General features: G+C 54.5%; 1 protein-coding gene across 1 annotated transcript in view; it reads right to left on the bottom strand.

Annotated features, from left to right (window-relative positions):
- The window catches only part of erich3 (glutamate-rich 3), a 123231-nt gene that overhangs the window by 79903 nt on the left and 20035 nt on the right, over positions 1-23293 (bottom strand). The window contains exons 4-6 of the mRNA XM_038793412.1: positions 11878-11949; positions 5413-5541; positions 4367-4540 (exon numbers count right to left, since the gene is read on the bottom strand). Of these exons, the coding sequence (XP_038649340.1) occupies positions 4367-4540; positions 5413-5541; positions 11878-11949 (375 nt within the window). The remainder of the gene's footprint in view (positions 1-4366; positions 4541-5412; positions 5542-11877; positions 11950-23293) is intronic.

Below are 23293 nucleotides of genomic sequence, written 5' to 3'. Positions count from 1 at the left end.
GAGTCACAAAAGATGTGATCATGATTCATTCCAGCCACTTGCTTGGTTACAGATAAAGGGCTAATGATATGCCGTTATGATTGCTGGAGATTCTCTGGAGATTACATAAATTAAGAGGTTATATTTAGTCACAGCTAATTAAGCAGGCCATGTGACATCTCAGTTGGATGCAGGAGATTTAATTAATGGGAGGAGCCAAGTCTACCTACAAGTTTTGCAGTTTGTCGGAGGATTTGAATCTTGCAAGACAGAAAAAATTTTAAGTCGAACAGTTTTTCCAGATGCTGCCAGCTACCTGTATTCCCATTCCCCATGGCAGGTGATAGCTAGCTCTCTGTATTCCCATTCCCGATGGCAGAAGGAACTAGCTCCCTGTATCCCATTCCCGATGGCAGTGATAGCTAGCTCACAATATTCCCATTCCCGATGGCAGTGGGAGCTAGCTCTCTGTATTCACATTCCGATGGCAGTGGGAGCTAGATCTCTGTATTCCCATTCCCGATGGCAGTGATAGCTAGCTCCCTATCTTCCCATTCCCGATGGCAGTGGGAGCTAGCTATCTGTATTCCCATTCCCGATGGCAGTGATAGCTAGCTCTCTGTATTCCCATTCCCGATGGCAGTGATAGCTAGCTCCCTGTATTCCCATTCCCGGTGGCAGTGATAGCTAGCTCCCTGTATTCCCATTCCTGATGGCAGTGATAGCTAGCTCTCTGTATTCCCATTCCCGATGGCAGGGGAGCTAGCTCCCTGTATTCCCATTCCCGATGGCAGTGATAGCTTGCTCTTGTATTCCCATTCCCGATGGCAGTGATAGCTAGCTCTCTGTATTCCCAATCCCGACGGCAGTGACAGCTAGCTCCTGCATTCCCATTCCGATGGCAGTGATAGCTAGCTCCCTGTATTCCTATTCCGATGGCAGTGATAGCTAGTTTGCTGTATTCCCATTCCCGCTGGCAGTGATAGCTAGCTCCCGGCATTCCCATTCCCAATGGCAGTGATAGCTAGCTCTCTGTATTCCCATTCCCGATGGCAGTGGGAGCTAGCTCCCCTGTATTCCCATTTCCGATGGCAGTGATAGCTAGCTCCCTGCTGTATTCCCATTCCCGATGGCAGTGGGAGCTAGCTCTCTGTATTCCCATTCCCGATGGCAGTGATAGCTAGCCCTCTGTATTCCCATTCCGATGGCAGTGATAACTAGCTCTCTGTATTCCCATTGCCGATGGCAGTGATAGCTAGCTCTCTGTATTCCCATTCCCGATAGCATTGATAGCTAGCTCCCTTCATTCCCATTCCCGATGGCAGTGATAGCTAACCCTCTTTATTCCCATTCCCGATGGCAGTGATAGCTAGCTCCCTGTATTCCCATTCCCGATGGCAGTGGGAGCTAGCTCCCTGTAATCCCATTCCCGATGGCAGTAGGAGCTAGCTCCCTGTATTCCCATTCCTGATGGCAGTGGGAGCTAGCTCCCTGTATTCCCATTCCCGATGGCAGTGATAGCTAGCTCCCTGTATTCCAATTCCCGATGGCAGTGATAGCTAGCTCCCTGTATTCCCATTCCCGATGGCAGTGGGAGCTAGCCCTCTGTATTCCCATTCCCAATGGCAGTGATAGCTAGCTCCCTGTATTCCCATTCCCGATGGCAGTGATAGCTAGCTCACTGTATTCCCATTCCCGATGGCAGTGATAGCTAGCTCCCTGTATTCCCATTCCCGATGGCAGTGATAGCTAGCTCCCTGTATTCCCATTCCCGATGGCAGTGGGAGCTAGCTCACTGTATTCCCATTCCCACTGGCAGTGATAGCTAGCTCCCTGTATTCCCATTCCCGATGGCAGTGATAGCTAGCTCACTGTATTCCCATTCCCGATGGCAGTGATAGCTAGCTCACTGTATTCCCATTCCCGATGGCAGTGATAGCTAGCTCCCTTTATTCCCATTCTCGATGGCAGTGATAGCTAGCTCCCTGCTGTATTTCCATTCCCGATGGCAGTGATATCTAGCTCTCTGTATTCCCAAACCCGACGGCAGTGGGAGCTAGCTCTCTGTATTCCCATTCCCGATGGCAGTGATAGCTAGCTCTCTGTATTCCCAAACCCGACGGCAGTGGAGCTAGCTCTCTGTATTCCCATTCCCGATAGCAGTGATAGCTAGCTCTCTGTATTCCTATTCCCGATGGCAGTGATAGCTAGATCTCTGTATTCCCATTCCCGCTGGCAGTGATAGCTAGCTCCCTGTATTCCCATTCCCGCTGGCAGTGATAGCTAAGCTCCCTGTATTCCCATTCCCGATGGCAGTGGGAGCTAGCTCCCTGTATTCCCATTCCCGATGGCAGTGATAGCTAGCTCCCTGTATTCCCATTCCCGAAGGCAGTGATAGCTAGCTCCCTGTATTCCCATTCCCGATGGCAGTGGGAGCTAGCTCCCTGCTGTATTCCCATTCCCAATGGCAGTGATAGCTAGCTCCCTGTATTCCCATTCCCGATGGCAGTGATAGCTAGCTCCCTGTATTCCCATTCACGATGGCAGTGGGAGCTAGCTCCCTGTATTCCCATTCCCGATGGCAGTGGGAGCTAGCTCACTGTATTCCCATTCCGATGGCAGTGATAGCTAGCTCCCTGTATTCCCATTGCCGATGGCAGTGATAGCTAGCTCCCTGTATTCCCATTCCCGATGGCAGTGATAGCTAGCTCCCTGCTGTATTCCCATTCCCGATGGCAGTGGGAGCTAGCTCTCTGTATTCCCAATCCCGACGGCAGTGGGAGCTAGCTCCCTGTATTCCCATTCCCGATGGCAGTGATAGCTAGCTCCCTGTATTCCCATTCCCGATGGCAGTGATAGCTAGCTCTCTGTATTCCCATTCCCGATGGCAGTGATAGCTAGCCCTCTGTATTCCCATTCCCGATGGCAGTGATAGCTAACCCTCTGTATTCCCATTCCCGATGGCAGTGATAGCTAGCCCTCTGTATTCCCATTCCCGATGGCAGTGATAGCTAGCTCCCTGTATTCCATTCCTGGACTCATTCTTTCCTTCTGCACAGACTGCTGCATGTTGTTTATATCCCTGCCATGGGTCTTTTTTCTGCTTGCTGACCCATGGAAGGGGAACGAAGAGAGATATACAAAATAAATATTTTAAACTCCATGCAGGATTTACAGAGGCAGACAGTACCTCTGACAGTGCAGCACTCCCTCAGTACTGACCCTCTGACAGTGCAGCGCTCCCTCAGTACTGACCCTCTGACAGTGCAGCACTCCCTCAGTACTGACCCTCTGACAGTGCAGCACTCCCTCAGTACTGACCCTCTGACAGTGCAGCACTCCCTCAGTACTGACCCTCTGACAGTGCAGCACTCCCTCAGTACTGACCCTCTGACAGTGTGGCACTCCCTCAGTACTGACCCTCTGACAGTGCAGCACTCCCTCAGTACTGACCCTCTGACAGTGCAGCACTCCCTCAGTACTGACCCTCTGACAGTGCAGCACTCCCTCAGTACTGACCCTCTGACAGTGCAGCACTCCCTCAGTACTGACCCTCTGACAGTGCAGCACTCCCTCAGTACTGACCCTCTGACAGTGCAGCACTCCCTCAGTACTGACCCTCTGACAGTGCAGCACTCCCTCAGTACTGACCCTCTGACAGTGCGGCACTCCCTCAGTACTGACCCTCTGACAGGTGCAGCACTCCCTCAGTACTGACCCTCTGACAGTGCAGCACTCCCTCAGTACTGACCCTCTGACAGTGCAGCACTCCCTCAGTACTGACCCTCTGACAGTGCAGGCGCTCCCTCAGTACTGACCCTCTGACAGTGCAGCACTCCCTCAGTACTGACCCTCTGACAGTGCAGCACTCCCTCAGTACTGACCCTCTGACAGGGCAGCACTCCCTCAGTACTGACCCGCTGACAGTGCAGGCACTGCCTCAGTACTGACCCTCAGACAGTGCGGCACTCCCTCAGTACTGACCCTCTGACAGTGCAGCACTCCCTCAGTACTGACCCTCTGACAGTGCAGCACTCCCTCAGTACTGACCCTCTGACAGTGCGGCACTCCCTCAGTACTGACCCTCTGACAGTGCAGCACTCCCTCAGTACTGACCCTCTGACAGTGCAGCACTCCCTCAGTACTGACCCTCTGACAGTGCAGCACTCCCTCAGTATTTCACTGGGAGTGTCAGCGTGGATTATGTATCTATTCTGTGGTGTCGGCACTTGGTCAAATACAGGAAGTGCTGCCCTCGGAGTCATGGTGTCACCACGATTACTTTGCGTTTTTTGATGTTCAGTGGATGATAGTCTCCCTCTGTATCCTGGAAACTGTCATTTCTGGTTGGCACCTCTTAGCAATTATTAAAAAACAAAGTAAATACCCCATGATGATATTTGTAGTTGATGGCCTCGGGCACATCCAGGTGCTGCTCCTTGTGTTGGAAGTGCGAGGAGGACTGTGCTGTGATCGGTGTTGCTCCATTGCTTTGGATAGGGATTAGTCTTACCGGGCGCTGTAACTTGCCGGGGGCAGTGCTGGGCCGTGGGGATGAGGGCTAGGCAGCAGACAGAAAAACAAAGAATGAGGAGTGTGTTCTCACAAATACAGTTGCCAGCGCTGCTCACTCCAACCACCACCACTATCACCCCATCCAATCTATTCACCTCCATCTCTGCCCAACAACCTGTATAGCCACCCATTAACTCAATCAACCTCTGTGAGATCATGTCCGGAATAAATGTTAAAGCGGAGTTTCTGTGGAATACAAAGAAGGGAAAGTCATATTCCAGCTGGACAGAGCTCTGACCAGAGGAACAGGAGGCAGACATTCAGCCTCTCTAGACAGTTCATCACCTTTCAACATCCTGGGGGGGTTAACATTGACCAGAAACTGAACTGGATTAGCCAAACAAATACTCTGGTTACACAAGCAGGTCAAAGGCGAGGAATCCTGTGCTGAGTAACTCACCTCCTGACTCCCCAAAGTCTGTCCACTATCTACAAGGCACAAGTCAGGAGTGTGATGGCATATTCTCCACTTCCCTGGATGAGTGAAGCTCCAACAACACTGAAGAAGCTCAACACCATCCAGGACAAAGCAGCCCCGCTTGATTGCTGCCCCTTCAACAAACAGGAGGAATTTCATGATCAGAGACTGAAGTTCAAATTGTGCTGTTTAAGGCAGAGAATAATTTTGGTCAATTTTAGCTCAATCTCCGTCAGTGTAAATCTGCCTGGCAACATTTGGGGACTAACTTTACTGCTCCAGCTGCTGCTATCTAGGGTAGGGTTCTGATAGGCCACAGAGTTCACCTGTTTAAAGCCATTATATGGACGCCATTGCCAAGCTCAATATTCAGAGCTATGGAAAGGGCCCAATTAATTAATCCCGTTTTTGTCATGAGGAAGGCACATACTGATACTTACAGATGTTGATAAATCCGAGTATTCCACATCTGGTCTCGAGACACTCCTGTTACAATCACGAGGACAAACCGGGGGACGAGGGGAGAGGAAAGGAATGATATCTTCATCGGACCTCCGAGCCCGTTCAACCTTCATCAATACAAATAGCATTTACACAGCGGCAGTAACATCGTAACAAATATCCCAAGTTTTATCAAGTGGCATGTTTTTAAGATGCATCTTAAAAGAGGACAGAGGTAGAGATGTGAAAATGAAAATGAATGAAAATCGCTTATTGTCACGAGTAGGCTTCAATGAAGTTACTGTGAAAAGCCCCTAGTCGCCACATTCCGGCGCCTGTCCGGGGAGGCTGGTACGGGAAAGGTTTAGGGAAGACGAGAGGCTGATGGTACGGCCAAAACGGCCAAGGTTCAGGTGGTTACTGTGAATATTGTTATGCAATTAGAACTTCAATTAGGGACCACACGAAACGTGAAGAAACATGTTTTGTGAACTCATTTTCTGAACATGGGTGTTGTTAACAAGGCTCCTGTCAAAGGAACGGGTTGTGTGGAAGTAGCTGAAAAAAACAGTGGGCGGGATTCTCTGTAGCCGACACCGAAACCGTGATCGGTGATCGGGCAGAGAATAGATTCCGATGCCGGTTTGACGCTGGTCCTCCATGCTCTGCTGGCCAACCCACAATGCTCTGCTCCCAATGGGCCGGGTTTCCGACGGAGTGGGCCACGTGTGGTCCCAAGCGATCGGGAACCCGGCGTGCTGGCTGCGGACAGTGTCCAGCGATGCCACACTCGGCCGGGATCTGTACCGCTGGCTGGGGGGCGGGCTTGCGGCCGGGGGGGGGGGGGGGGGGCGGGGGGTCTCGGTTGGCGGGTGAGGGTTCGGGCATGGCCAACGCCATGCTTTACAGCCATGCGCATGCACGGATCGGGTCCCCACCATTCTCCGGCCATTTTGCACCAAGCCACATCGGGGGCCGAAGGGCCCATACTGCGCTGCAATGTTCTATGTTCTATAGGAGACATTACGACACATGATCAAAAGCTTGGTTAACGAGGTTGGTTTTAAGGAGTTCCCTCAGGGAGAACCAAAGTAGAGCGAGGAAGAGGTGGAGGGAGGTGATTTCAGCGCTGAGGTGCCCAGGCAACTAATGGCACAGCCGCCAATTGTGGGGTGAGAGAAATCAAAGGCTTTGCAGATATCAGAGGGCTTTAAGGATGGAGAGAGAGAATACCGAGATAGGGATGGGCGACTACATGGAGGGATATCAAAACAAGGGCGAGAAAGTTAAAATCAAGCCATTGTTTAAGGGGATCAGGGGTTATGGGGAGAAGACAGGAGAATGGGGATGAGAAAATATCAGCCATGATTGAATGGCAGAGCAGACTCGATGGGCCGAATGGCCTATTTCTGCTTCTGTGTGTATGGTCTTAACCTGGAGCCAGCTGGGGAGCAGGGGGAGCGGGGAGCAGGGGGAGCGGGGAGCAGGGGGAGCGGGGAGCAGGGGGAGCGGGGAGTAGGGGGAGCGGGAGCAGGGGAGCAGGGGGAGCGGGGAGCAGGGGAGCGGGGAGCAGGGGGGAGCGGGGAGCGGGGAGCAGGGGAGCGGGGAGCAGGGGGAACGGGGAGCAGGGGGAACGGGGAGCAGGGGACGGGGAGGGAGCAGGGGGCGGGGGAGCAGGGGGAGAGGGGACGGGGGGAGCGGGGAGCAGGGGGGAGGAGGGGAGCAGGGGAGCGGGGGAGCAGGGGGAGCGGGGGGGAGCGGGGGGGAGCGGGGGAGCGGGGGGGGAGCGGGGAGCAGGGGGAGCGGGGGGAGGGGGGAGCGGGGAGCAGGGGAGCGGGGAGCAGGAGCAGGGGGGAGCGGGGAGCAGGGGGAGCGGGGGAGCAGGGGGAGCGGGGAGCAGGGGGAGCGGGGAGCAGGGGGGAGCGGGGGGAGCGGGGGAGGGGGGGAGGGGGAGCGGGGAGCAGGGGGAGCGGGGAGCAGGGGGAGCGGGGGGGAGCAGGGGGAGCGGGGAGCAGGGGGAGCGGGGGGGGGAGCAGGGAGCAGGGGGAGCGGGGAGCAGGGGGAGCGGGGAGCAGGGGGGAGCGGGGAGCAGGGAGCAGGGGGAGCGGGGAGCAGGGGGAGCGGGGGAGCAGGGGGAGCGGGGGGAGCAGGGGGAGCGGGGAGCAGGGGGAGCGGGGAGCAGGGGGAGCGGGGAGCAGGGGGAGCGGGGGAGCAGGGGAGCGGGGAGCAGGGGGAGCGGGGAGCAGGGGAGCGGGGAGCAGGGGGAGCAGGGGGAGCAGGGGAAGCAGGGGAGGGGAGCAGGGGGGAACGGGGAAGCAGGGGGGGAGCGGGGAGCAGGGGAGCGGGGAGCAGGGGGAGCGGGGAGCAGGGGGAGCGGGGAGCAGGGGGAGCGGGGAGCAGGGGGAGCGGGGAGCAGGGGGATCGGGGAGCAGGGGAGCGGGGAGCAGGGGGAGCGGGGAGCAGGGGGAGCGGAGCGGGGGAGCAGGGGGGAGGGGGAGCAGTGGGGAGCGGGGAGCAGGGGGAGAGGGAGCAGGGGGAGCGGGGAGCAGGGGGAGCGGGAAGCAGGGGGAGCGGGGAGCAGGGGAGCGGGGAGCAGGGGGAGCGGGGAGCAGGGGGAGCGGGGAGCAGGGGGAGCGGGGAGCAGGGGGAGCGGGGAGCAGGGGGAGCGGGGAGAGCGGGAGCGGGGGAGCGGAGCGGGGGAGCGGGGGGGGAGCGGGGAGCGGGGGGAGCGGGGAGCGGGGGGAGCGGGGAGCAGGGGGAGCAGGGCGCGGGGGGGGGAGCAGGGAGCAGGGGGCGGGAGCGGGTGCAGGGGGAGCGGGGAGCGGGGGAGCAGGGGGGGAGCGGGAGCAGGGGGAGCGGGGAGCAGGGGGAGCGGGGAGCGGGGAGCAGGGGGAGCGGGGAGCAGGGTAGGGGGAGCGGGGAGCGGGGGGGAGGGGGAGCAGGGGGAGCGGGGAGCAGGGGAGCGGGGAGCAGGGGGAGCAGGGGGAGCGGGGGGAGCAGGGAGCAGGGGGAGCGGGGAGCAGGGGGAGCGGGAGAAGGGAGGAGCGGGAGCACGGGGAGAGGGGAGCGGGAGCAGGGGGAGCGGGGAGCAGGGGGAGCCAGGGGAGCGGGGAGCAGGGGGAGGGGGAGCAGGGGGAGCGGGAGCAGGGGGGACGGGAGCGGGAGGGGGGGAGGGGGAGAAGGGGGAGCAGGGGGCAGGGGGAGCGGGGAGCAGGGGGAGCAGGGAGCAGGGGGAGCGAGGAGCAGGGGGAGCGGGGAGCAGGGGGAGCGGGGAGCGGGGACAGGGGGAGCGGGAGCAGGGGGAGCGGGGGCAGGGGGGGAGCGGGGAGCAGGGGAGCAGGGGAGCGGGGAGCAGGGGAGCGGGGGGGAGCAGGGGGAGCGGGGAGCAGGGGGAGCGGGGAGCAGGGGGAGGGGGAGCAGGGGGGAGCGGGGAGGGGGGAGCGGGGAGGGGGGGAGCGGGGGAGCGGGGAGCAGGGGGAGCGGGGAGCAGGGGGAGCAGGGGAGCGGAGCAGGGGGAGCGGGGAGCAGGGGGAGCGGGGTGCAGGGGGAGCGGGGGGAGCAGGGGGAGCGGGGAGCAGGGGGAGCGGGGAGCAGGGGAGCGGGGAGCGGGGAGCAGGGGGAGCGGGGAGCAGGGGTAGCGGGGAGCGGGGAGCGGGGGGAGCGGGGAGCAGGGGGAGCGGGGAGCAGGGGGAGCGGGGAGCAGGGGGAGCAGGGGGAGCGGGGAGCAGGGAGCAGGGGGAGCGGGGAGCAGGGGGAGCGGGGAGCAGGGAGGAGCGGGGAGCAGGGGGAGCGGGGAGCAGGGGGAGAGGGGAGCGGGGAGCAGGGGGAGCGGGGAGCAGGGGGAGCAGGGGGAGCGGGGAGCAGGGGGAGCGGGGAGCAGGGGGAGCGGGGAGCAGGGGGAGCGGGGAGCAGGGGGAGCGGGGAGCAGGGGGAGCGGGGAGCAGGGGGAGCGGGGAGCAGGGGGAGCGGGGAGCAGGGGGAGCGGGGAGCAGGGGGAGCGGGGAGCAGGGGGAGCGGGGAGCAGGGGGAGCGGGGAGCAGGGGGAGCGGGGAGCAGGGGGAGCGGGGAGCAGGGGAGCGGGGAGCAGGGGGAGCGGGGAGCAGGGGGAGCGGGGAGCAGGGGGAGCGGGGAGCAGGGGGAGCGGGGTGCAGGGGGAGCGGGGAGCAGGGGGGGGGGAGCAGGGGGAGCGGGGAGAAGGGGGAGCGGGGAGAAGGGGGAGCGGGGAGAAGGGGGAGCAGGGGGAGTGGGGAGCAAGGGGAGCGGGGAGAAGGGGAGGGGGAGCAGGGGGAGCGGGGAGCAGGGGGAGCAGGGGGGAGGGGAGCAGGGGGAGCGGGGAGCAGGGGGAGCAGGGGAGCGGGGAGCGGGGAGCAGGGGGAGCGGGGAAGGGGAGCGGGGGGGAGAAGGGGGAGCAGGGGGAGTGGGGGAAGGGCGGAGCGGGGAGGGGGAGAGGGGGAGCGCGAGAGGGGGAGCGGGGGGCAGGGGAGCAGGGGGAGGGGGAGCAGGAGCGGGGAGAGGGGGAGCGGGGAGCAGGGGAGCAGGGGGAGCGGGGGGGGGGAGCAGGGGGAGCGGGGTGCAGGGGGAGCGGGAGCAGGGAGCAGGGGGAGCGGGGGAGCAGGGGGAGCAGGGAGGAGCGGGGAGCAGGGAGGAGCGGGGAGCAGGGAGGGAGCGGGGAGAAGGGGGAGCAGGGGGAGCGGGGGGAGCAGGGGAGCAGGGGGAGCAGGGGAGCAGGGGGAGCGGGGGGAGCGGGGGGGAGCGGGAGCAGGGGGAGCAGGGGGAGCAGGGGGAGCAGGGGGAGCAGGGGGAGCAGGGGGAGCGGGGAGCAGGGGGAGCAGGGGGAGCGGGGGAGCGGGGAGCAGGGGGAGCAGGGGGAGCAGGGGGAACAGGGGGAGCGGGGGAGCAGGGGGAGCAGGGGGAGCAGGGGGAGCAGGGGGAGCGGGGAGCAGGGGGAGCGGGGGGAGCAGGGAGCAGGGGGAGCAGGGAGCAGGGGGAGCAGGGAGCAGCGGGAGCGGGAGCAGGGGGAGCGGGGAGCGAAGGGGACGAGGTAGTCTGTAGTATGTTGGAACAGTCGACTCAATAAGTAATAAAACAAAGTTGAGGGTTTGATCAGGAGATGAGCTGACGCAGGGCAGAGAGTGGCTATGCTACAAGGATGGAAGTAGACTGACTAAGTGATGGTACGATCATGTTGTACAGTTCAGGATGATTCCCTGCAACGCAGGAGACCATTCGGCCCATCGAGACTGCAGCGACCCTCTGGAAGAGCACCCCACGCAGGACCCACTTCCCCGCCCTATCCCCATAACCCCACCCACCCTGCACATTTCTGGACACTAAGAGATAATTGATCATGGCCAATCCACCTACCCTGCACGCCTTTGGACTGTGGGTGGAAACCGGAGCACCCGGAGGAAAGCCACGCAGACACGGGGAGAATGTGCAGGTTCCGCACAGTGACCAGAGGCCAGAATTGAATCCGGGTCCCTGAGACGGAGAGGCAGCAGTGCTAACCACTCTGCTGTCACTGCCACCTCGTGGCTGAGAGTTTATCGCGGGATCGAAAACACGGCATCAAGGTTGTGAACAATTTGGTTCCGCCTCAGAAAGTTGCCAGGGAGGGGGGTGGAATGGGCATTGCCGGGGAGAGGGGTGGAATGGGCATTGTCAGGGAGGGGGGTGGAATGGGCATTGCCGGGGAGAGGGGTGGAATAGGCATTGTCGGGGAGGGGGGTGGAATGGGCATTGTCGGGGAGGGGGGTGGAATAGGCATTGCCGGGGAGGGGGGTGGAATGGGCATTGTCGGGGAGGGGGGTGGAATGGGCGTTGTCGGGGAGGGGGGTGGAATGGGCATTGTCGGGGAGGGGGGTGGAATGGGCGTTGTCGGGGAGGGGGGTGGAATGGGCATTGCCGGGGAGAGGGGTGGAATGGGCATTGTCAGGGAGGGGGGTGGAATGGGCATTGCCGGGGAGAGGGGTGGAATGGGCATTGCCAGGGAGAGGGGTGGAATGGGCATTGTCAGGGAGGGGGGTGGAATGGGCATTGCCGGGGAGGGGGGTGGAATGGGCATTGCCAGGGAGGGGGGTGGAATGGGCATTGCCAGGGAGAGGGGTGGAATGGGCATTGTCAGGGAGGGGGGTGGAATGGGCATTGCCGGGGAGAGGGGTGGAATGGGCATTGCCAGGGAGAGGGGTGGAATGGGCATTGCCAGGGAGGGGGGTGGAATGGGCATTGCCAGGGAGAGGGGGGTGGAATGGGCATTGCCAGGGAGAGGGGTGGAATGGGCATTGCCAGGGAGGGGGGTGGAATGGGCATTGCCAGGGAGAGGGGTGGAATGGGCAGCAATGGACGTTATTGACTGCAGTGTGTGATCCTAAATCAATACCATCAATGAGGAGTAAATAAGGAGAAAAGTGTTTCCAGAAAACAATCTTTATAAATTACAAAGTAGTGTGAGAAGAAAGTGGAACCTTGATCCTTTGTACACGTTCTCTCCTGGCAAAATCTTCCAACCTCTTCTTGATTTCGAGCTGGTGGTGACGCTGGGGGTAGTAGACGAGATTGAAACTTGTTAGGAACTGTGGCAGAACTATTTTCCCCACTCGGCTTTCTCAGCCGTCAAACACCAAAGATAAAAGTTGCATTTCGCTAAAAGAAATAACTGATATGTTCACAGGTTCGGATGTGCCGAAGTCTTTTACAGACAATGAAGTCACTTTCAAGCCAATCACTGCTGGAATTTCAGAACTGCGGCAGCCACATCGTGCAGAAAGTCACACTAACAGCAAGGAGATAACACGCAGATAATCTGGTTTTATGCATTGAATTGAGGGTTAAGGACACCCAGGGAGAACTCCCGTACTCTACTTCAATATAGTGTCATGAAATCAGAGTATTGACCACAGGGGACAGATGGGTTTTAACTTGGCATCTGAAAAACCACAGCACTGGCACAGGGAGATTATGTTAAAACTATATAAACATTAATTAGACTACGGTTCACGTATTGTGTACAGGTCGGGTCACTGCACTACAGCAATGATGTGCGAGAGGGGGAGAGAGGGAGACGGGGAGAAAAAACAGCATCTATAAGAATGGGAGAGAGGAGGACCCAGAGACTGAGAGGAGGCGAATGTAAAGATGAGACATGATGGTTCAGTTAGGGCACTCGAGAGTTACAAGTTAGCTAGGAAGGATCTAAAGAGAGAGCTAAAAGGAGCCAGGAGGGGACATGAGAAGTCTTTGGTAGGTAGGATCAAGGATAACCTAAAGCTTTCAATACGTATGACAGGAATAAAAGAATGGCTCGGGTAAGAGTAGGGCCTGTCAAGAACAGTAGTGGGAAGTTATGCGTGGAGTCCGAGGAGATAGGAGAGGTACAAAATGAATATTTTTTGTCAGTATTCACGCAGGAAAAAGACAATGTTGTCGAGGAGAATACTGAGATACAGGCTACTAGACTAGAGGGGCTTGAGGTTCATAAAGTGGTGTTAGCAATTCTGGAAAGTGTGAAAATAGATAAGTCCCCTGGGCCGGATGGGATTTATCCTAGGATTCTCTGGGAAGCGAGGGAGGAGATTGCTGAGCCTTTGGCTTTGATCTTTATGTCGTCATTGTCTACAGGAATAGGGCCAGAAGACTGGAGGATAGCAAATGTTGTCCCCTTGTTCAAGAAGGGGAGTCGAGACAACCCTGGTAACTATAGACCAGTGAGCCTTACTTCTGTTGTGGGCAAAGTCTTAGAAAGGTTTATAAGAGATAGGATTTATAATCATCTAGAAAGGAATAATTTGATTAGGGTTAGTCAACACGGTTTTGTGAAGGGTAGGTCGTGCCTCACAACCCTTATTGAGTTCTTTGAGAAGATGACCAAACAGGTGGATGAGGGTAAAGCAGTTGATGTGGTGTATATGGATTTCAGTAAAGTGTTTGATAAGGTTCCCCATGGTAGGCTATTGCAGAAAATACAGAGGCATGGGATTCAGGGTGATTTAGCAGTTTGGATCAGAAATTGGCTAGCTGGAAGAAGACAAAGGGTGGTGGTTGATGGGAAATGTTCAGCCTGGAGTTCAGTTATTAGTGGTGTACCACAAGGATCTGTTTTGGCACCACTACTGTTTGTCATTTTTATAAATGACCTGGAGGAGGGCGTAGAAGGATGGGTGAGTAAATTTGCAGATGACACTAAAGTCGGTGGAGTTGTGGACAGTGCAGAAGGATGTTACAAGTTACAGAGGGACATAGATAAGCTGCAGAGCTGGGCTGACAGGTGGCAAATGGAGTTTAATGCAGAATAGTGTGAGGTGATTCATTTTGGAAGGAATAACAGGAAGGCAGAGTACTGGGCGAATGGTAAGATTCTTGGTAGTGTAGATGAGCAGAGAGATCTTGGTGTCCTTGTACATAGATCCCTGAAAGTTGCCACCCAGGTTGATAGGGTTGTTAAGAAGCTGTACGGTGTGTTAGCTTTTATTGGTAGAGGGATTGAGTTTCGGAGCCATGAGGTCATCTTGCAGCTGTATAAAACTCTGGTACGGCCGCATTTGGAGTATTGCGTGCAGATCTGGTCGCTGCATTATAGGAAGGATGTGGAAGCATTGGAAAGGGTGCAGAGGAGATTTATCAGGATGTTGCCTGGTATGGAGGGAAGATCTTATGAGGAAAGGCTGAAGGACTTGAGGCTGTTTTCGTTAGAGAGAAGAAGGTTAAGAGGTGACTTAATTGAGGCATACAAGATGATCAGAGCTTTAGATAGGGTGGACAGTGAGAGCCTTTTTTCTCGGATGGTGATGGCTAGCACGAGGAGGCATAGCTTTAAATTAAGGGGAAATAGATATAGGACAGATGTCAGAGGTAGGTTCTTTACTCAGAGAGTAGTAAGGACGTGGAATAACCTACCTGCAACAGTAGTGGACTCACCAATATTAAGGGTATTTAAATGGTAATTGGATAAACATGTGGATGATAAGGTAGTAGTGTGGATGGGCTTTAGAGTGGTTTCACAGAACGGCGCAACATCGAGGGCCGAAGGGCCTGTACTGCGCTGCAATGTTCTATGTTCTATGACAGCAACATCCAACAGAGCGGGAGAGGGAGAGACACAGAGACAGACACCAGCATCTACAACAGCAGGAGCGAGGAGGACACAGAGACAGACACCAGCATCTACAAGAACGGTAGAGAGGAGGGCCCAGAGACAGACAGCAGCATCTATGTGGTAGTCACCACTGTTGTATTATGTACTGCATACGAGGGAATTACGGTAAGGCTCCTGTACTACAGGTACGGGGGTAAATCCGTGCCTGCTGGCTCCGCCCAGTAGGCAGAGTATAAATGTGTGTGCCCACCGAGCTGCAGCCATTTCGGCAGCAGCTGTGGGAGGCTACACATCTCTGCGTAATAAAGCCTCGATTACTCTCTACTCTCGTCTCGTCGTAATTGATAGTGCATCAATGTATTACGCAGAGATTTTACAATGATGGATCTCCGCATCAAGCCGGATCGCCTCCAGCTGCACCCTCAAGCAGACAACATCAAGTCAGCCTTCGCACATTGGCTAGCCTGCTTCGAGGGACACATCGGATCTGCGACTGAACCAGAGGCACAAAAGCTCCAAATCCTCTGCACGCGGCTGAACTCGGATATCTTCCCCCTCATCCGGGACACACCGACCTACGCTGAGGCCATGGCGCTACTGAAGGAGAACTACACGCATCAGACCAACAAGATCTACGCCAGGCACCTCCTCTCCACACGGCATCAACTCCCCGGTGAGTCTGTGGAGGATTTCTGGCGTGCCCTACAACTCCTAGTGAGAGACTGCGATTGCCAGGCCGTTTTGGCTGCTGAACATTCTGACCTGCTACTTAGAGACGTGTACATTACAGGCATAGAGTCAGCCTACATCCGCCAGCGACTCTTAGAAGGGGCTACCCTCGACCTCGCGGCGACCAGGAAACTAGCGCTCTCACTCACGGTCACCTCACGCAATATTCAAGCGTATACCCCCGACCACTCGGCCCACACCTCCTGGACCCCACCAGCAAACACCCTACCGTGCACCCCGTCAGCGACCACCCCCAGCCAACCCCAGGCCTGCGCCACGTGACAACCACACAAGCCCGGGGGACCCAAGTGCTTCTGCGTACAGTCAAAACACCCCAAACAACGCTGCCCGGCACGGAGCGCACTCTGCTAGGCCCGCTCGGTTGCCGCTGTTGCCCCGGCACCCCCCATGTGCTACCCGGGGGCACCGCCACCTTGCTCCCCTCACAACACGTGCGGCCCGTGGACGCCGCCATCTTACTCGCTCGCCATCTTGCCCACCTCAGGACACGTGCAGCCCATGGGCGCCGCCATCTTCCCCACCTGAGGATCCCTGCTTATCGGACACCTCATCGGGCCGCCCATCGCCTGCAACCGCTGCCAACCAACCACGCCTGGCCTCCGTTACAATCGACCAGACATGGCCGCACAACCTCGCGACCGTGTCGACGACGGTGAAGATCGACGGGCACAAGGTTTCCTGCCTTCTGGACTCCGGGAGCACTGAGAGCTTCATCCACCCCAATACAGTAAGGTGCTGCTCCATCACGGTCCACCCCACCAACCAGAGAATCTCCCTGGCCTCCGCATCCCACTCCGTGGTGATCCAGGGGTACTACACTGCAACCCTCACCATCCAGGGCGTAGAGTTCAGCGGCTTCCACCTCTACGTCCTCCCCAACCTCTGTGCTGCCTTGCTACTCGGCCTGGACTTCCAGTGCAACCTCCAGAGCCTAACCTTCAAATTTGGCCGGCCCCTATCACCCCTTACTGTGTGCGGCCTCGCAACCCTCAAGGTCGATCCACCTTCCCTGTTTGCGAACCTCACCCCGGATTGCAAACCTGTCGCCACCAGGAGCAGACGGTACAGTGGTCAGGACAGGACCTTCATGATGTCTGAGGTCCAGCGGCTGCTGCGGGAAGGTATTATCGAGGCCAGCAACAGCCCCTGGAGAGCCCAAGTGGTAGTGGTAAAATTGGGTGGTCATTGACTACAGTCAGACCATCAATCGGTACACGCAGCTCGACGCGTACCCCCTCCCTTGCATATCTGAAATTGTCAATCAGATTGCACAGTACCGGGTCTTCTCAACAGTAGACCTGAAATCTGCCTGCCACCAGCTCCCCATTCGCAAGGTGGACTGCCAGCACACCGCATTTGAAGCGGACGGTCGCCTTCACCATTTCCTTACAGTTCCCTTCGGCGTCACGAACGGGTCACTAACGGGGTCTCGGTCTTCCAACAGGAGATGGACCGAATCGTTGACTGGTACGGATTGCGGGCCACTTTCCCGTACCTGGACACCGTCACAATCTGCGGCCACAACCAGCAGGACCACGACGCAAACCTTTCCAAATTCCTCCACACCGCCAAACTCCTTAACCTAACCTGCAACAAGAAGTGTGTGTTCAGTACGGACTGATTAGCCATCCTCGGTTATGTGGTCCAGAACGGAGTTCTAGGGCCCGACCCCGATCGCGTGCACCCCCTCATGGAACTCCCCCTCCCCCACTGCCCCAAGGCCCTCAAACGATGCCTAGGGTTCTTCTCGTACTTCGCCAAGTGGGCCCCAAACTATGCGACAAGGCCCGCCTACTCATTCAATCCACCGTTTTTCCCCTGACGGCCGAGGCTCACCAGGCCTTCAACCGTGTCAAGGCCGACATCGCACGGCCGCGATGCACACGGTCGACGAGACGTTACCATTCCAAGTCGAGAGTGATGCATCAGACGTCGCTCTGGCCACCACCCTCAACCAGGCAGGCAGGCAGACCCGTGGCATTTTTTTCCCGCACCCTCCATGCCTCCGAAATTCGGCACTCCTCTGTCGAAAAGGAGGCCCAAGCCATCGTAGAAGCTGTGCGACATTGGAGGCATTACCTGGCCGGCAGGAGATTCACTCCCCTCACTGACCAACGGTCGGTTGCCTTCATGTTTAACACACAGCGGGATAAGATCAATAATGATAAAATCTTGAGGTGGAGGATCGAGCTCTCCACCTAAATTCAAGAAAATACAGCTCAAATTTGTGCATCTCTCCTGCAATTTAACACTTTGACTGGAATGTTCCAGCACCCCACATCCCTCGCTGCAGCCGGCACATTTGAAATCTCCATTCACATTGGCCAGACTGGAGATCCCACAATCCTGAGGGGGCTGGAAAATACTAGCCCTGGAATCAGTTATCATTCTGGTAAATCTAATTTGCTGTTGAGCCAAGATACCTTTCCTGAGGTTTGGTGCCCAGTGCTTCTCTCGAGGTGTGGTCTAACCAGCGCTTTGTATAGCTGACGCATGTCCTCCACTCCCTTGTATTCTAGTCCTCGAGGTAGAGAGGCCAATATTCCATTCGCCTTTTCTGATTATTTTCTGATGTGCTGATGACATTTTAATGCTGTTTACCTGGATCCAAGAGAATCTTTGGAACGCTGCTGCCTCTAGTTTTTCACCATTTAGAAAGTCCCATGTTAAACCTGTTTACAGCCAATCTGGATGACCTGACGCTTGTCTACATTGAAATCCATTTGCCACAGCTTTGCCCATTTACTGGATCTGTCAATACCTTTGTAATTATTCTTCTATCCACACTGAGATAGAGATAGAGAAATACAGCACAGAAGAGGCCCTTCGGCCCACGATGCCGTGCCGAACTTTTGTCCTAGGTTAATCATAGAATTTTGGACAATTTTTCATGGCCAATCCACCCAACCTGCACATCTTTGGACTGTGGGAGGAAACCGGAGCACCCGGAGGAACCCCACGCAGTCACGGGGAGGATGTGCAGACTCCACACAGACAGTGACCCAAGTCGAAATCGAACTTGGGACCCTGGAGCTGTGAAGCAATTGTGCTATCCACAATGCTACCGTGCTGCCCTTAAGAAGTTAACCTACACTCCATTATTCTACCCTAATCCAAGTACCTATCCAATAGCCGCTTGAAGGTCCCTAACTTTTCCGACTCAACTACTACCACAGGCAGTGCATTCCATGCCCCCACTACTCTCTGGGTAAAGAACCTACCTCTGACATCCCCTCTATATCTTCCACCATTTATCTTAAATTTATGTCCCCTTGTAATGGTGTGTTCCACCCGGGGAAAAAGTCTCTGACTGTCTACTCTATTTATTCCCCTGATCATCTTATAAACCTCTATCAAGTCGCCCCTCATCCTTCTCCGTTCTAATGAGAAAAGGCCTAGCACCCTCAACCTTTCCTCGTATGACCTACTCTCCATTCCAGGCAACATCCTGGTAAATCTCCTTTGCACCTTTTCCAAAGCTTCCACATCCTTCCTAAAATGAGGTGACCAGAACTGCACACAGTACTCCAAATGTGGCCTGACCAAGGTTTTGTACAGCTGCATCATCACCTCACGGCTCTTAAATTCAATCCCTCTGCTAATGAACGCTAGCACACCATAGGCCTTCTTCACAGCTCTATCCACTTGAGTGGCAACTTTCAAAGAACTATGAACATAGACCCCAAGATCTCTCTGCTCCTCCACATTGCCAAGAACCCTACCATTAACCCTGTATTCCGCATTCAGATTTGTCCTTCCAAAATGGACAACCTCACACTTGTCAGGGTTAAACTCCATCTGCCACTTCTCAGCCCAGCTCTGCATTCTATCTATGTCTCTTTGAAGCCGACAACAGCCCTCCTCACTATCCACAACTCCACCAATCTTCGTATCATCTGCAAATTTACTGCTGATAATATCGCCGATCTTTGTGTCATTGGAAGGTTTGGATATGTGGCTTTCTATTCCATCATTTCAATCGTTAATAAATCCATTATTAGTTGAGGCTCCAACACAGGACCTTTGTGGGGCCAGTCAATATAACCTCAGTCATGGGGAAACTATTGGAAGCAATTCTGAAGGACAGAATTAATCTGCATTTTGAGAGGCGGGGATTAATCAAGAACAGTCAGCATGGTTTTGTGCAGGGGAGGTCATGTCTGACCAACTTGATTGAATTTTTCAGAAGTGACCTGTGTGTAACATTGAAAGATAGAAAATAGAAGCAGGAGGAGTCCATTCAGCCCTTCGAGCCTGCTCTGCCATTCTTTTGAAGTTTGAAGCCTTTGAGCAGGAGAGCTAGTTCTATATTAATACAGGCTCTGCCACCGGCGCATGCAATGCACTGGAAAGGAATATCATCCCTTCATTCGGATTGATGGACATTCAAACATCCACAGTCACTTACATTCATTAGCTGATTTCTGATGATATAAAAGGTGAACAAATTGAATACAAAAAATCCTAAATTTGTCTTGGCTGCTTTTCTTTACAAGTTTCATTCCTTGTTCCTTTTGAGTAATTTTTTCCTTTTGATCAAGTTAACAAGTCTTTAAATGTATTATGTATTGTGAATTGTAAGTTTTAGTTCCACGAGTGCCTGTTAATAACTATTCCAGCAATATAAAAGGAACTTTATTGCACATATTTATTAAGGTTAATTCATATCCTTGCTCAAAACGGTGCTATTCTTGAAATAGAGGGTTTCAGTTCTGTAAATACTTCCTTTCAATGCTTACAGTAATGGAGTAATGCATCATGTAATATGCATGAAATCCGTTGCCAAAGGTTTTTGTTTCTGCCTTTGTTTTCAAGCCCATGTAAAATATTCATTTTCCTGCCCACAAAAGCTAATAAATGTCATTTCAAATGCTAAAAAAAGTTACAGGTGGCACAGTGGTTAGCACTGTTGCTTCACAGCTCCAGGCTCCCAGGTTCAATTCTGGTCTTGGGTGACTTGTCTGTGTGGAGTTTGCACTTTCTCCCCGTGACTGCGTGGGTTTCCTCCGGGTGCTCCGGTTTCCTCCCACCAAAGCTTTGACAAAGGGTCATCTGGACTCGAAACGTTAGCTCTTTTCTCTCCTTCCAGATGCGGCCAGATCGGCGGAGATTTTCCAGCATTTTCTCTTTTGGTTTCAGATTCCAGCATCCGCAGTAATTTGCTTTTATCCATAGGTTAGCTCCTAGGGATGGACAGCTTGTTTGTGACGCAGAGGGTGGCCAGCAGCATGGGTTCAATTCCCGTACCGGCTGAGGTTATTCATGAAGGCCCTGCCTTCTCAACCTTGCTCCTTGCCCGAGGTGTGGTGATCCTCAGGTTAAAGCCCCACCAATCAGCTCTCCTCCTCAAAGGGGAAAGCAGCCTATGGTCATCTGGTACTGTGGTGACTGTATTTAATGACTTACTTTACAAATCCATGCCAGCTCTCTGATTAGCTAAACATCTCATCAGTTATTCTACCCTTAATTATCATAGACGCTAGTAATTTCCTGACCACAGAGGTTGGGGTTACTGATTTATAATGTTATGGTCTCTCTTTCGCCTTTCTTAAATACTGAAATGACAAATTGAATCTTCCAAGCTTAAAGAACAGTTCCTGAATCGAGAACGAATTGGGACATCTGCAGTTTTTTCGTCTCCATTCCTAAATCCCCGGCACGGAGAATCGTCTGGCTCTGGGGATTTGTCGCGCAGTGCCATCATTTTCTTCATTACTTTGTTTGCATAAAATGTGGTCAGCCCCTGTCCTGAGTTAATAATTGTGTCCTTTGGATATCTGGCTTGCTGACCTCTTCTTCCACTGAAAATACTGAGTAAATATTCAACTTGACTACCATTTCTTTATTTTCCATGATAATCTTGCCATTATCAGCCTTAAAGGGGCCCATTTTGCTTCTGATCCTTTCTTTCCGAAGATATCCCTTTGATTTGATTTGCCACATGTACCGAAGTACAGTGAAAAGTATTTTTCTGCGGCCAAGGTAACGTACACAGTACGTACATAGTAGACAAAAAAAGAATAATCGACAGAGTACATTGATAAATGGTACTTCAAAGAACAAAGAAAAGTACAGCACAGGAACAGGCCCTTCGGCCCTCCAAGCTTGCGCCGACCATGCTGTCCGTCTAAACTAAAATCTTCTACACTTCCAGGGTCCGTATCCCTCTATTCCCATCCTATTCATGTATTTGTCAAGATGCCCCTTAAATGTCACTATCGTCCCTGCTTCCACCACCTCCTCCAGCAGCGAGTTCCAGACACCCACTACCCTCTGTGTAAAAAAACTTGCCTCGTACATCTCCTCTAAACCTTGCCCCTCGTACCTTAAACCTATGCCCCCTAATAATTGACCCCTCTACCCTGGGAAAAAGCCTCTGACTATCCACTCTGTCTATGCCCCTCATAATTTTGTAGACCTCTATCAGGCCGCTCCTCAACCTCCTTCATTCCAGTGAGAGCAAACCGAGTTTATTCAATCTCTCCTCGTAGCTAATGCCCTCCATACCAGGCAACATCCTCGTAAATCTCTTCTGCACCCTCTCTAAAGCCTCCACATCCTTCTGGTACTGCGGCGACCAGAATTGAACACTATACTCCAAGTGTGGCCTAACTATGGTTCTATACAGCTGCAACATGACTTGCCAATTTTTATACTCAATGCCCCGGCCAATGAAGGCAAGCATGCCGTATGCCTTCTTGACTACCTTCTCCATCTGTGTTGCCCCTTTCAGTGACCTGTGGATCTGTACACCTAGACCTCTCTGACTGTCAATACTCTACCATTCACTTTATCGACAAACAGTGATTGGTTACAGTGCGGAACAAGGGGCCAAACAAAGCAAATACATGAGCAAGAGCAGCATAGGACATCGTGAATAGTGTTCTTACAGGGAATAGATCAGTCCGAGAGAGAGTCGTTGAGGAGTCCAGTAGCTGTGGGGAAGAAGCTATTCCTATGTCTGGATGTGCGGGTCTTCAGACTTCTTTGGGCAGCATGGTAGCATAGTGATTAGCACAATTGCTTCACAGCTCCAGGGTCCCAGGTTCGATTTGCGGCTTGGGTCACTGCCTGTGCGGAGTTCTCCCCATGGTTCCTCCGGGTGCTCCGGTTTCCTCCCACAGTCCAAAGATGTGTAGGTTAGGTGGATTGGCGATGCTAAATTGCCCTTAGTGTCCAAAATTGCCCTCAGTATTGGATGGGGTTACTGGGTTATCGGGAAAGGGTGGAGGTGTGCGGTTGGGAAGGGTGCTCTTTCCAAGAACCGGTGCAGACTCGATGGGCCAAATGGCCTCCTTCTGCACTGTAAATTCTATGAACAGGTTCTATTTCTGTATCTTCTGTCTGATGGAATGGTCTGGAAGAGGGCAATGCCTGGGTGGGAGGGGTCTCTGATAATGCTGTCTGCTTTCCTGAGGCAGCGGGAGTTGTAGACAGAAAGTTTATTTTGCCAGTTTCTTAGCACACTGTCTTTTTGTAGCTCTTGCTGTCTGCTTCGGGAGCCCATTATCTCAGCTAAAACACTGATTCAGAAAAGGAACTCGGAGTGAAATCAGCAGACAAGGACCTTCCTTTGAGCACCCTTTGCTGTTCTTTGTACGTTTTCCACTTACCAAAACCTATTCAATGTTTTGTATTTGATGTATTATCTCTTTTACTTTTATATTGTTCTTTATCTCTTTCATCTGCATGTCCATATTTTTCAGCAACTAAAGCATTTGCCCCTTGGGGGTATGAATTGATTCTGTAGCACAATAAATTCATTTTCTGTTGTTTTATAATTAACAGATTCACTCAGTTTACTGTGGATTATTTGTCTCATCCCATTGAAGTCAGCCTTACCTAAATCCAGGAACTTCATGATTCCCATCTCTCCCTTTAAAATGCAGCACTGAAAACTCAATCACATTATGATTGCTGTCAGATAATAATAATCTTTATTGTCCCAAGTCGGCTTACATTGACACTGCAATGAAGTTACTGTGAAAAGCCCCTAGTCGCCACATTCCGACGCCTGTTCGGGTACACAGAGGGAGAAT

This window comes from Scyliorhinus canicula, chromosome 4, assembly GCF_902713615.1.
Source record: "Scyliorhinus canicula chromosome 4, sScyCan1.1, whole genome shotgun sequence".
NCBI classification, from domain to species: domain Eukaryota; kingdom Metazoa; phylum Chordata; class Chondrichthyes; order Carcharhiniformes; family Scyliorhinidae; genus Scyliorhinus; species Scyliorhinus canicula.
Note: the sequence above shows the minus strand (reverse complement) of the source record. Positions and strands in the feature narration are given on the sequence as shown.